Here is a 13,042-nt window from a genome sequence, read left to right on the forward strand (position 1 = left end):
GCACTCAGGATGGTAGGAGTACTTAGATAGACTACAGCGGGAAGCCAGTGCCTCAGCAAGCTTAACTTCCAACACCTTCTTTGTTTACGATGACCTTTAATACCTACCCAATCAGCAGCTCAGTTTAGGATGAAACCAAAAGTTCAGCTTGTAACCAAATGTGCCGCAGGAAGCAGTGACAGGGCAAGGATAAATGAGTCATTCGTATCAATTTGGGTTCAAGTGTTTCCCCTTCACTCTCTGTCATTTTCAGGGGCAGTTTAAGTTTCTGCTCAGAAGAGCAGGAACCCTGTAGCCTAAGCCAATATGTTGTTACATTTCACAATACAGATTCTATGTGGCACTAAATATTTAGGCTGGGATTTTAAAGGAACTTAGGGGAATTAGGTACCCAAATCCCAAGTGGGCACCTTAGTCTGCTTTGAAAATCTCAGCCTTCTGGTTCTGTCAGTTAGACCTTCCATGCTTTCCCAACTGTAATGCATTATTCTTTGAGACAGAAATTTAATTCTCTGCACTGCAGGACACGGTCATGAAAAAAAAGACACAAATTTGTACCCTTGCAAAAAATGCAGCCTGAAAAACTTTCTCAGTACTTACAAGAAGATTCTTCCAGATATCTATAGAGTTTTGTAAAAATGCATACTCACTTGAATGGGATCGTATCACCTCAAATCCCTGCTGGTTTTCATGCCTGAAAATACAGGGAAAGTTTTGGCCAATGCAATATGTCCTAAAGGGAAAGACATGCAATGCGGGGCGGGGGGGCATTGTTGATGTCACAAAGCATAAGACCGGGGTCTCAAACATGTGGCCATTTCCTGCAGCCAGCCATAGACGCCGACTCCACCGGCAGCCAAGCTCCCCTCACCCCCTGTCCCCCTGCCTCCCATCTCTGCCCCCCCTCACGCGCACCACGTCCCCACTCCTCCACCTACCTCCCAGAGCTTTCCACCACCAAACAGCTGTTTGGCGGCACTTAGGACTTTCCAGGAGGGAGGGGGGAGGAGCAGGGACATGGCACGCTCAGGGCAGGAGGCGGAGAAGAGGCAGGGCCGTGGCAGGGATTTTGGGAAGAGGTTGGAATAGAGGCAGGGAGGAGCAGAGTTGGGGTGGGGACTTTGGGGAAGGGGTTGGAATGGGGGCGGGGAAGGGGTGGGAAGAGGTGGGGCAGGGGCAGGGCCTCATAGAAGGGGTGGAGTGGAGGCGGGGCCGGGGGTAGGAGAGGGCTTTTGTATCTTTGTATGAAAAAGTGTCAGTGATGCGGCCCTCGCGCCAATGTACTAGTCCTCATGTGGCCCTCGTGGTGATTTGAGTTTGAGACTCCTGCATAAGACTGTGGCAGAAGCCACTAAGGGTATGAAAGTGGAAGCTAAGGAAAGAGGAGGCTTATATTTCACAGCACATCAGCACGAAGGCTTTTGCCACTGAAATCCAAAGAAAGGGGCTTCCCTGATCACTTTAAATGTGAATATTTCTCTGAGGGGGGCAGACAAGTTGTTTGATTTACAGCTAGAGCTGGGCAAATAACTGACTCTATAGCCCAATGAACTGAAAAACCATTCTCACTCTCTCTCTGGCCCAGTGACTAGTCAAGTATTTTATACGAAGTGGAACAGCTGCAACAGGAGAGACTGAGAAAGACCCGACCCAGAATACCATATGGTCCAATGATAGAGCACTCCCCAGTGAGTGTCTTAGCCAAAGAACGATAGGTATTAGGGAGGCACCACCATCATCTTCGCCTCCTCCTCCTCCTCTCCTCTGGCTGTGTTATGAATGGAGCCTAAGTCCCAAACATATTTTTTGGCCAAAATTTTTGGTGACATCATGTCACATTCATGAACACTTTCGGGTCAACCAAAACTTCATTTTCAGCAAACAAACTAGGAGTCAAAAAAATTTCACCCAGCTCTATTTTCAGCCTCTTTATGGATCTGATCTTGTGACCTTTGACGTCAATGGGAGCATTGCCAATGACCCTTGAACACACAATAGGAGCTGGGGAGGGAACCCAAGGATGGGGGCAAAGCCAGGTGTGATGAAGAGATAATCCTGGTCCAGAAAACAATTATGATTTTGACTCTTTCCATCCCATCATGGAAGCATTTTGACATAAAGTACGTGCAGACTTGCAATAGAATTCAAAAGGTTCTAGAGACAGGTCCACAAAGCCCAGAAGGAAAGTTTAACCTCTCGCATACCTTGGGTCTGTTCCAGGGGTGGGCAAACTTTTTGGCCCAAGGGCCACATCTGGGTATGGAAATTGTATGGCGGGCCATGAATGCTCATGAAATTGGGGGTTGGGGTGCAGGAGGGCTCTGGCTGGGGGTACGGACTGGTGTCTGTGGTGGGACTGGGCATAAGGGGTTCAGAGGGCAGGAGAGGGATCAGGGCTGGGGCTGGGGGTGGGGCACAGGAGAGGCTCAGGGGTGCAGGCTCTGGGCAGCGCTTACCTCAAGCAGCTCCTAGAAACAGCAGCATGTCCCCCCATCTGCTCCTATGCAGAGGTGCGGCCAGGCATCTCTGTGAGCTGCCCTGTCCGCAGGCACTGCTCCTGCAGCTCCCGTTGACTGTGGTCCACAGCCAATGGGAGCTGCGGGGGCAGCGTGCGGAGGCCCCTGGCTGCTCCTAGACATGCCGCTGCTTCCAGGAGCCATGTGGAGTGGGGCAAGACCCTGACCCTGCTCCCGGCTGGAGCGCCAGAGCAGGACAAGCCCCAGACCCTACTTCCCGGCAAGAACTCGAGGGCTGGATTAAAATGCCTGGAGGGCTGGATGTGGCCCCTGGGCCGTAGTTTGCCCACCCCTGGTTTATTCGGTCTTTTCGGAAGACAAGCATCATGTTTTTCACTTTTTTTTTTTTTAAATAAGGTAAAAGAGAGCTGTTGACCATGCATTTTGCTGTGGTAATATTTTAAAAAAGAAGGTGACATACCAAAGGGAAGGGAACACAGCAGAGCGGTAACACTAAAGATTATCTGTTACTGTGGGTACATACACTGGGGGAGGTTTTCAAAGCACTAATGGGATTTGAGCACTCAGCTCCCATTTACTTCCCCAGCCCAACCCAATGTCTTTGGGATTGGGTTGGTCTCCTTCCTCTGAAGCATCAGGGCTGGTCACAGCTGGAGATGGGATGTTGGACATGAAGGGACAGGACTCTGAGGTGGTGCCAAGCATCCTCTCAGGTGCTTGGCTGGCTGGTTCTTGCTCACATGTGCAGGATCTAGCTAAGGGGTCGGCAACCTTTCAGAAGTGGTGTGCCGAGTCTTCATTTATTCACTCTAATTTAAGGTTTCGCGTGCCAGTCTTACATTTTAACGTTTTTAGAAGGTCTCTTTCTATAAATGTATAATATATAACTAAACTATTGTTGTATGTAAAGTAAATAAGGTTTTAAAAATGTTTAAGAAGCTTCATTTAAAATTAAATTAAAATGCAGAGTCCCCCGGACCAGCGGCCAGCACCCGGGCAGTGTGAATGCCACTGAAAATCAGCTTGGATGCCGCCTTTGGCACGCGTACCATAAGTTGCCTACCCTTGGTCTAGCTGATGGCCCTACGTGGGGCTGGGAAGGATTTTCCCTCACATCAGATTGCCACTGACCTTGGGAGTTTTGACCTTCCTCGGCTGAGAATGGGTGGGGGTCACTTGCCAGGATAATCTGGGTATACCTCACTTAATCATTTCCCTGCCATCGTGGGGGCCTCAGGCACTGATGCCCCTCCTGTTCTCCCCTGTGACACATAATGGTTAAGTCTCCTGTGGGCTGTAACACTTCAGTCTCATTTCAGTTGTTGGGTTTGGTGAGCGGATGCTAGCGGGTGTTAGGCAGGAGCTCAGATTAGATGACGTGATGGTCCCTTCTGGTCTTCAACTCTGACTTTCAATGGGCGCTGGGCACTCAACTCCCCTTTGTGCCTGCGAAAATCTCTCCCTCTTTCTTCCAGTAGCATAGCTATTAATCTAACACAGAATCTATTCATTCCGATCAGTCCTCTTCCTATAGCTGGCAGTTTGGCGGCTATCAGGGGTGCTTTCAATCAAAGTCCCTGTTTAGATTCCTTGTGACTGTGTGGGTGTGTCACGGGGGTTGCAAAAAAAGCAACAACCAAAAACCAGCTATAGAAATGGAATGTGAAATCTTGACCCCTCTCAAGTCAGTGGTTGTTTTGCTACTGACTTCACTGGACCAGGAATACATCCAGGCTCTTGGTTTAATTTCAGCAAGCCAGGACATCTCTCTAACCCCAGACAGGATTCAGAGGGATAGAGCCCTGCGGTTGCTCTTCCATCAATTGCCAAACATCACACCAAAAGCCTGTCACACTGTCATCTTGAAAATGAGCAGCAGGGTGGCAGCACACAATATGGCCCACCCTTGGGCCCTTCCAGAGCCCTCTGCAGCAGGTTAGCTATGCTGCCAAAGGCAGGAAGAGGTTAAAAGCCATGATTTTTCTTTTTTCTCTAATCTTCTTACTTGTGGTTTGTCTGTTATTGAAGGAAACAAGAGTGTGTGTGAGAGAACTCATGTTTCCTTACTTAGCTGACGTTGTAGGTTTGGTAGTTCAATGCTAGCATATGATCTTATTAGCTAGCACATGTTATTGTTTAAATACCGGTTTTTGTACCTAATGAAGTTGTGAATCTACCTTAATCCTAGAATAGATCAATGTGGTGGCACCATTTTGCAGTGCACTAATTTGCTCCTCTACCCTTTCTCATCTAAAACTCTTATTAAAGCCAATCGGTACATCGTTCAGGCCCAAGCTCACAGCTTGTCGTTTAATTTCATGTTATTCTTTCTAAGGGCACTAGGCAGCTTTCCTGTGTCTCTGAGCCATTCTATGTTCTTGGCCACTATGGGATTGTGGACAATCATTATTGCTCCGAGGCAGCTATTTTTCACCTCCAGATTTCTAACATGTCAGAACTGGGATGCATAGAGCTCCACAGAGCCCACACAGCAGCTGGGATCCATTTTTTCCCTACGAGGACCTCTTGGGAAAAAAATGTGAATGTGAAGGGTAACTTACAGTTTCCTCTGCTTGCACAGCTTCTTTTCCCGTTTAGTAGCTGGAAGAAGATCATCAAAATCAGTGACAGGAATTCAAGTGCCGAAAGAGGACAAAAAACTTAAGATGAGCTAACAGGAATTTAGACACAAAGAGGAAGTGGAGAACAGCAATTCTGAAAGGATTTCAACCAGTGCCTCCATCAAACCTGCAGCCAAGACCAGGAAAGGGTGCTGGACTAAAGCGGATGTCTCCTTGGCCAACTGAGAGATGTTTTAACAACATCTGGAGGATTGGAACCAGGATCAGTCAAATTAATCCCTGGTCCAACAGCATGGAACGCAGTTTAGCCCAGCCATGCAAGTCTGTGCCCCACAAGCCACTCAGTAGTAAGCCTTAGAGCATTACTGTCAGTGGCATTCTCCAAGGGTCTGCTCCTTTGTGATGCTGAGCAGCCTCCATTCCCCATGACTTGCATAAGAGGTGAGGGTACTCAGCATCTTGCAGCAGATGCTGAACACCTCACTTCTTAGGTACGCTGCTGGCCCTCATTACTGTAGGGTCTGAGCACCTCAGAACCTTTCCTTTACTGTCCCCCCAACACTCCTGTAGATCGGGCAGTGCTATTATCCCCATTTCACAGATGGTGAACTGAGGCCTAGAGACTAAGGACCAGATTTTGAAAGTAACTTAGGCCCTCAGTGGAATTTTCAAAAGCACTTTGACACTTAACTCCCCTTGAAACCAATGGGAGTTAGGTGCTTTTGAAAATCCCACTAGGCACCTCTCTGCATCTTTAAGCATGTAAATAATGTTAACAATCCGTCCTTAAGTGCCATGCCCAAGGTCACACAGGAAGTCTGTGCAACAGCAGGAAAGCAAACCCTAGGCTATCTCCCTGACCAGCAGACCATCCTTCCTCTCACAGGATCAGCCGTAAGCTGGGCAAGGGCCACTTCTCCAAGTTTAGTACCACTGCTGCTTTGGGGTTCTCGCTCGCTCGCTCTCTGTCTCTCGAGAGAGAGCATGGGGTCAAACTCATCCTTTGTACAAATCCAGTGAACTGAGTGGAATTCCACGAAGGAGGTATTTGACCCATGGTTTCCTTTAAGGAGTCATTTCATCTCATTTCATCTCTGACAACAGGTAGGTATACAAGCTCTGACCTTCAGGTGGGAGGTGAGGGTCCCCATATCCCATTGTCCTAAATGATCACAATGGCCAGACAGGTGGCTGCCAGTAGCAGAAGAAAGATCAGTAATGCCCAACTTTGCTTTGAAACCACTGGCACCATGCTTAGCATGGAGGACCTCCTGTCAACGACCTTTTGGAATGACCCCCTGGGCCAAATCAGTGCAACTTCATTAAACTGCTGCAAAACCCACCCAAAGCACTGCCAAAACCCACCCATGATTACCCTGTAGCAGGAGCCCACTCTGGCACTAAGCAGTGTGGCTAGTTAATTACCCACATCTCTGAGTCAAACCAGCCTGGGGAGATCCTTTATGGCTCCACACCACCGCAAGACAATGGATGAAACGCATCCATTGACTCGGAGATAGATTTGCCCCTTTGCACACAGGTGCTGAACTGAGAGAGGAAGCGGCAGAACAGAGATTCAGGTGGGAGATGTGATACTGAATGCGAGGGCTCTGGGCCAGGTCGGAGATGCGTGGTATCTCCCGACATTAGAAGGCCGATGATGAATGAATCACAGAGTTGTAAAGGTCAAAGATGGCAAAGCTCTACTAGGTCATCGAGTCCACAGCCCCTGCCAGAGGGAGAGTTGGCTAGGAAGGGAAAGTTTTAATCTCAGTGTAAACTGTACTGCTGAGCTCATCCCCACTGACCAACCACCACCAACGAAATGCCAGCCAGTCAGTGCTCTGCCTGATGTGGATCCTTTGCTGGAGGAGAACAGAGACAGAGTCAGGTCCAGCAGCCTGGCTGCTTGTGACTATTGGGCCGTACTGCTGCTGTGGTTGCATTCGTTTGCATAATGCCCACTCAGCGGCAGAGCAGGGCAAGTATGCTTTGCAAGGCTCCCTTGATTTACTGCAGGACTGTGAGCCTGTCATCGGGGGTCCCATCCACACACAGAACATCTCAATTTCAAAATAAGACTTCTTGAGCGTCTTGCTTTCCTAGTGAACAGCCACAGCCAAGTGCTTTTGGATTTCTCCCCCATCCCCAAGGCTATGAAGCTTTTCCTTCTACATCCTGCAATCAGCTGCACTGACTGGGGTGGAGAAAGAACCCCAGGGCCCTCCTGCTGTGTCTCTCCCTGTGTAAGAAGCCAGGGATTACAAACTCCTGATCAATGGTTCCTTGCCTCCATTCCCACTGGCCCCTAGACAGCACAACTCCTGAAGGGGCTGTGCTACCAGGGACTGCCCCTAGAACCACCCCTGAAAGCTTCCACAGCATGGATGAGTAAAAGTCGCAAGCCCTCATGCAGGCTGTATTAACTTTCCCTGGTTATGAATGGCAGGGGTTAGAATCTGGAGGGGTCCACGCAGATCCCCACCATCCGTCTTCCTCCCTACCCCATTCCAGCTTTACAGAGCCCTAGCTCTGTGCAGGGGATTGCACTGGGTGAAGGGGAAAGAAGGGTGCAAGCCGCACAGGTAGGAACCGCCTGCGAGCACCAGCTTCCCGCCACCCCCCATTTCAGTAACAGGAGTTGCATGCGAAAAGCAATACTCGCTATGCACACGGTGGGGTCGGGGCAAGTGACTCCCTGAAGGACTTTGTGTATCAGAGGAGAATGGGCAGCAGGAGCTCACGCTGCACCGAGTGCGGGTGGCAGACAAGTAACGCCTAGATCTAGCCTTCCCGCACATGCCCAGAAGAGAAACGCGGGCTCAGGCACCTGTTTTGGGACATCAGGCTCAGCTTGACTTGGGGGGGTCATCTCTGCAATACTGAATGGCAGCAAAACCTTCATGCTCAGGCAAGCCACCCGTGATAGTTAACTCCTGAGTAGGAGAACAGGCACCATGCCCAGCCCACACTAGGACTGCAGGGAGATATGTAGCTGTCTGGCATAGGCAAGCAGACTGAGCAATGCAGGATTTCCTCATGCTGAAGGTGCCCCAAATTCAAGGCTGTGGGAGAAAGTCCTACCAGAATGCTGACACTTCATGCACATGCTCACAAGAGCCCCCAGCAGCATCAGTGAGGCCGCAGCCCAGAGCAGCTCCACTGGGCTCATTGCTCCGCTGAGGTCCAGCCTGAAACACATGCAGCAGAAGAGAAAAACATTAACTGAACCTGTCAGCGCGTTACAGCTGTGTCAGCCACATGCACGTCTGTGGCTGGGAGGGTTTAAGCACAAACAAGACCTATTTCATGCCTGCTCAACAAGTCTTTCACACAAGAGCCAAATACTTCCCTCCCTTCACCCACAGAGCCAAAAGTGCTTTTCAAAGGGGATCAAAGTATCATCATTAAGTTGTGTAGAAGTTGCTTTTTCTTATTCCCCTTTCCCTAATCTTTGTGGTTAGATTGTGAGGTCCTCAGAGCAGGGACTCTCCTTAAGTATTTGGAAAGCATCTAGCACAGTGGGTGCTATCTCAAGTAATTCAAAATAATCATCATCCCCATTTTATAGATGGGGAAACTGAGGCACAGGGAGGGAAAGTGACTTGACCAAGATCACCCATGAGAGGTCAGTGGCAGAGCCAGGAAGATAATCTGGGTTTCCTGACTCCCAAGGCAACTCCCAATCCACTAAGCCACACTGCCCCCCCTCCCATAATTTTATTAAATAAAAACCATCTAGGAGAGATGGCGATGGAGAGGCAGGTAGTATTTTCTAGCATGACAGACCCTCAGAGGTGGGAAAGACCTACACATTAGGCCATCCAATCTTTCCCCCTGTTAATGCAAGATTGTTCTCTGCACGATATTCTCCAATATTTTTTCTGCATTTAAATGGCTCAAACCATGGGGCCTCCACGGCTCCTCCGCCCCCTTAACTGAGTGCCTTGACAACAACAAATATTTCTCACTATTCTGCCTGGATTTCAACCTTAAAAATGTGAAGTACTACATATCATTACCCTAGACTAGAGAAAACAGAAGGTCTGATTCTCCCCTGCCTTGACCTCTGTGAAGTGGGCGTAAAATGCTACCAAATCAGAGCTCTCCACTCTCACCACTGGTATCCTTCACCAGCCACTTTGCATAGGTAAAGGTTGGAAAAAATGCACCCAAGATGGCCCCATTACCACAGCATCCAAGCACTTCACAATCTTTAACGTATCCTCACAACCCCCCCGTGGGGCAGGGCAGTGCTACTATCCCCGCTGTACAGATGGGGAACTGAGGCACAGAAAGATTAACTGAATGGCCTAACATCAGACAGGGAGGCTGTAGCAAAGAAGGAATTGAGGCCAAGTCACCTGACTCCAGAAGCTAGCACTTCTACCACTGGGCCATCCACGCTTTCATGGGAACCCACGGGAACTAGGCCTTGGGTGAAGTTAAGGAAAGCACCATCCAGTACTTCAGGCTGATGATCACCTGGAGACAATGGTGCTTTCTCTCTGCCAGCAGCACCTAGATGTCAGAAAGAACAGCAGGAGCTGCAGCAGGTCTGTAAGGATGACTAGTAACCTCTCCCCATTAGAGCAGAGTTTATCGGCAGACAGTCTGCATTCAGCACACAGGTCCTGGCAAAGTCATCCAACTTTCCAAGCATGCACACAATGACTTTAAGACCAGCATGTCATTACAGATGACAATATTAATCCATATCAATCTGGAACCACTTGAATCATCTCTGCTCATCTAGGATTGCATTAAAGCTCCCTCAATTCACTACAAAGTCATCTTTCACTGACAGTTTCCACATCCCTCTCTCCACCTTCTCAGTTCTTTCCGCCTTCATAGAGAATGTTGTGACATTTGCATGAGTACTGAAACGATTCTATGTCCGCAGTGTGTGGAAACCATTCCCGCCATAGCTGCCTTCTAGAAGGCCGGGGTATGGACAGGCCCTTGCTTTTAATACATCTCTGTCCTATGCACACATACGCACAATGGAGGATAGCTTCCTGCAATCTCTTTTCCTAGGATTGACAAAGTGGGTGAGGTAATATCTTTTATTGAACCAACTTCTGTTGGTGAGAGAGAGAGATGAGATTTTCTCCTGGGACTGCAAGTCATGGCTAGAGCTGGTGACTTTCTGGTAGTTCTCCTAACCAATACCCAAAGTTAGGGTAAAAACCAAGTCAGGGATATAAACCCTCATTCTTCAGGGCATAAGGAAATCATTAGCTCCCCATGCTTAGGAAGAAACTTCTTGTTTCTTAATCATAGCTCAAGCTTAGAACTGGGAGGTGCTAAGCACTCGGGCCACTCGTCAGCAAAGAACTTAAACACTCGCTTACTCTTATGTACATGAGTAGCTCAATGGCATTGGCCAGAAAGGATCCTGGACTAATTAGACCATTAGTCTGATGCTGCATTTGAATACTGTTCTCACATTCTGTATTTATCTATATGCACTCAGAGACAGAGAAAAATAAGTCCCTCGGTTTTCTCCATGCGTGGTCCAAAGTATTCCATGTTACAGACTGCAGCCATTCAGGCAAATATGGTAGAGTTTTAATTTTTTTTAAATAAAGGTTCTACGTGGGCCGGTTAAAATCTCTGCTCCCTGCAGCGGGCAGGGAGCTATTTAGGCTTAAAGGGCTGTGACTGTCCTTCGGCTATGCCAGGTTTTGCCCCCCCCCCCTCCCAGGAAGGAGTTGGGGTTGGGGTGTCTCAGGAACAGGATTTTAAATCAGTAACTGCACGAGCTAGCTGTAAGAAGAACTGCAGGAGGAGAGTGCTCCCGCCACAAAGCCTGTGAGAACACTGTTGTCCTCGCAGTATATCGTCTTTTTCCACGGGTAGCCATAGCCCAGTGTCTCTTGTTGAGGTTTGTGCAGGAAACAGACCTAGTGAGGAAACAGTTACTGTGAGCAATCAGCTGCACTCTGCCAAAGCCCTGAGGACTCCCCCTTCTTTATACCCCTGGCCACAGCCGCCCCATCTTCATTGTATTCAATTCCTTTCATTTCTGTGTGCATCCATGTAATTTTTAGCTTATTCCTCTCTCTGTTGTACAGATTGCCATTGGCCACCCCAGAGGTGGCTGCATTGCTCTGGCTCTACAGGTACATAGCCTGTGAAGTGCTTCAGGATGCCCGGTACTATAGAAGCACAAGATGTGATTATCAATGAAGCCTCCAGAGTACAATGAAACTTTTAGGTCCTGGTCCTACTGATTCAAATGGGGGGGGAACCTCCCGTTGGCATCAAGTGGTGCAGGATCAAGCCCTTGGTCTAAAGGTATTTTGGTATTTAGCAAGGTTACAAGGTGGCAAAATTGATCCCCAGACAGGCTATTGCTGTCACAACTCAATGATTCCACCACAACAAAATGTTGAGAACAGCTTTTTCTTACAAGACACCCTCCCCAAATCCCTGAAATTTCCCATTTCTGCAGTGTCAGAAATTGTTTGTGGACATAAAATTCTCCTGGAAAGCCGAGCCCCAAGAGCCCGGCGATGCTACATTGCATTATAATTCAATCCAAGCCCAGATAGAGGCAATTTGCACTCCTGAAATAGGGGTGGAACTGGCTTAAAAACTAACGAAACACCCCACATCAGAAAAAAAAAGTCCCCGGCCCAGATAAATGCATTATAAAAGCCCACTGGATGCCTGCAGTATGACCAGGTTCATGACTATGCAAGGATGGAAGCACAGTCTGACTCTTGGAATCTCCAGGTCAAGCAGACATCACGAGAGCTGCTGGGAATGTGATCGTGAGGTGTACAATGACTGTCCGTTTGTCTGTAGCGCGTTAGCCCCAGAGTGCAGAGATGCTGAAACACACAAGCCTCTCTCTCTTGAAAGATCTAATGGAAGAAGTTGACAAAAGGATTTACGACCCGGCAGGGCGAGGCCGGTAACATTTGCTCAGCGTTTGAGGAAAATAAACCGGCGGGATGTCTTTTTGAAAGGCTGAACTCTTCCTTCTCCGGCTGTCTTTGGGAAACGGGCAGGGAGGATCAACATGCTCAAGCAGCCACGTGTTTGTCTGGGTTTTCAACATACCACAGTTCAGGGGATTTCAGAGTACAGAGGGTTTTGGAGTGGGAGAGTTTAGAAGATGAGGGCCATTTGCAAAATTCGACTGCGGATAGAAAACATGATTCCCTACAGTTTGGGGCAGCTCAGCTCCTTCCCTAGGGGTAACATTCAGAGAGAGCGCTGCAGGCTTGGTCCATTTTAAAGTTTCTCAAGCTTCTCCTTGATCTGTCATGTCCCCACACGAACACGGAGACCTCTGTAAGTGTTAGGTAGCTGGAACCATTAATAGTCACTGTTCTAATGCTTAGATTTAAACATTGTAAGAGGCTGAAGAAGAGCAAGCAACCGCCTGTGAATCGCACACTGCATGATAGTTCCTGGAAGAACGTCTGACCGCAAATGATTATTCCACTCAGAACAGCAAGTAGTACGGTGGATAGACTACTAGTAGTTTCCATTCCATATCACCCCTGTGAGGATTAAGCGTACGTTTCGGAGCAGGGCGCTCAACTACAGCAGTGCGGGAACTCTCTTTTTTCAAATACAGGGGTATTCTGCATAAACAGAGATGCACATTTTAATGACAGGTTTCAGAGTAGCAGCTGTGTTAGCCTGTATTCGCAAAAAGAGAAGGAGGCACCTTAGAGACGAACCAATTTATTTGAGCATGAGCTTTCGTGAGCTACAGCTCTTGCATCCGATGGAGTGAGCTGTGGCTCATGAAAGCTGATGCTCAAATAAATTGGTTCGTCTCTAAGGTGCCACAAGTCCTCCTTCTCTGTTTGCTCATTTTAATGGAGATGAAATAGGGAAGTTTTCAAGTGTCCTTCAGTCTCTACTAGCTAGGTCCTGTGATCTGGGCTGCTATGGTTAAAGGCGTTTCAGTGGTTGGACATTACAACCTGATCCTACAGTTAGGTCCCCGTAAAATCATTA

The 13,042-nt window shown here is 48.4% G+C and overlaps 1 protein-coding gene across 1 annotated transcript in view; it reads right to left on the reverse strand.

Moving 5' to 3' along the window:
• LAT2 (linker for activation of T cells family member 2) overlaps positions 1-13,042 on the reverse strand; it is a 32,989-nt gene that overhangs the window by 15,764 nt on the left and 4,183 nt on the right. Inside the window, exons 2-5 of the mRNA XM_073315094.2 lie at positions 9,424-9,580; positions 8,144-8,250; positions 5,039-5,078; positions 651-694 (exon numbers count right to left, since the gene is read on the reverse strand). Coding sequence (XP_073171195.2) covers positions 651-694; positions 5,039-5,078; positions 8,144-8,250; positions 9,424-9,580 — 348 coding nt within the window. The remainder of the gene's footprint in view (positions 1-650; positions 695-5,038; positions 5,079-8,143; positions 8,251-9,423; positions 9,581-13,042) is intronic.

Source organism: Lepidochelys kempii, chromosome 17 (assembly GCF_965140285.1).
Source record: "Lepidochelys kempii isolate rLepKem1 chromosome 17, rLepKem1.hap1, whole genome shotgun sequence".
Lineage (NCBI taxonomy): Eukaryota > Metazoa > Chordata > Testudines > Cheloniidae > Lepidochelys > Lepidochelys kempii.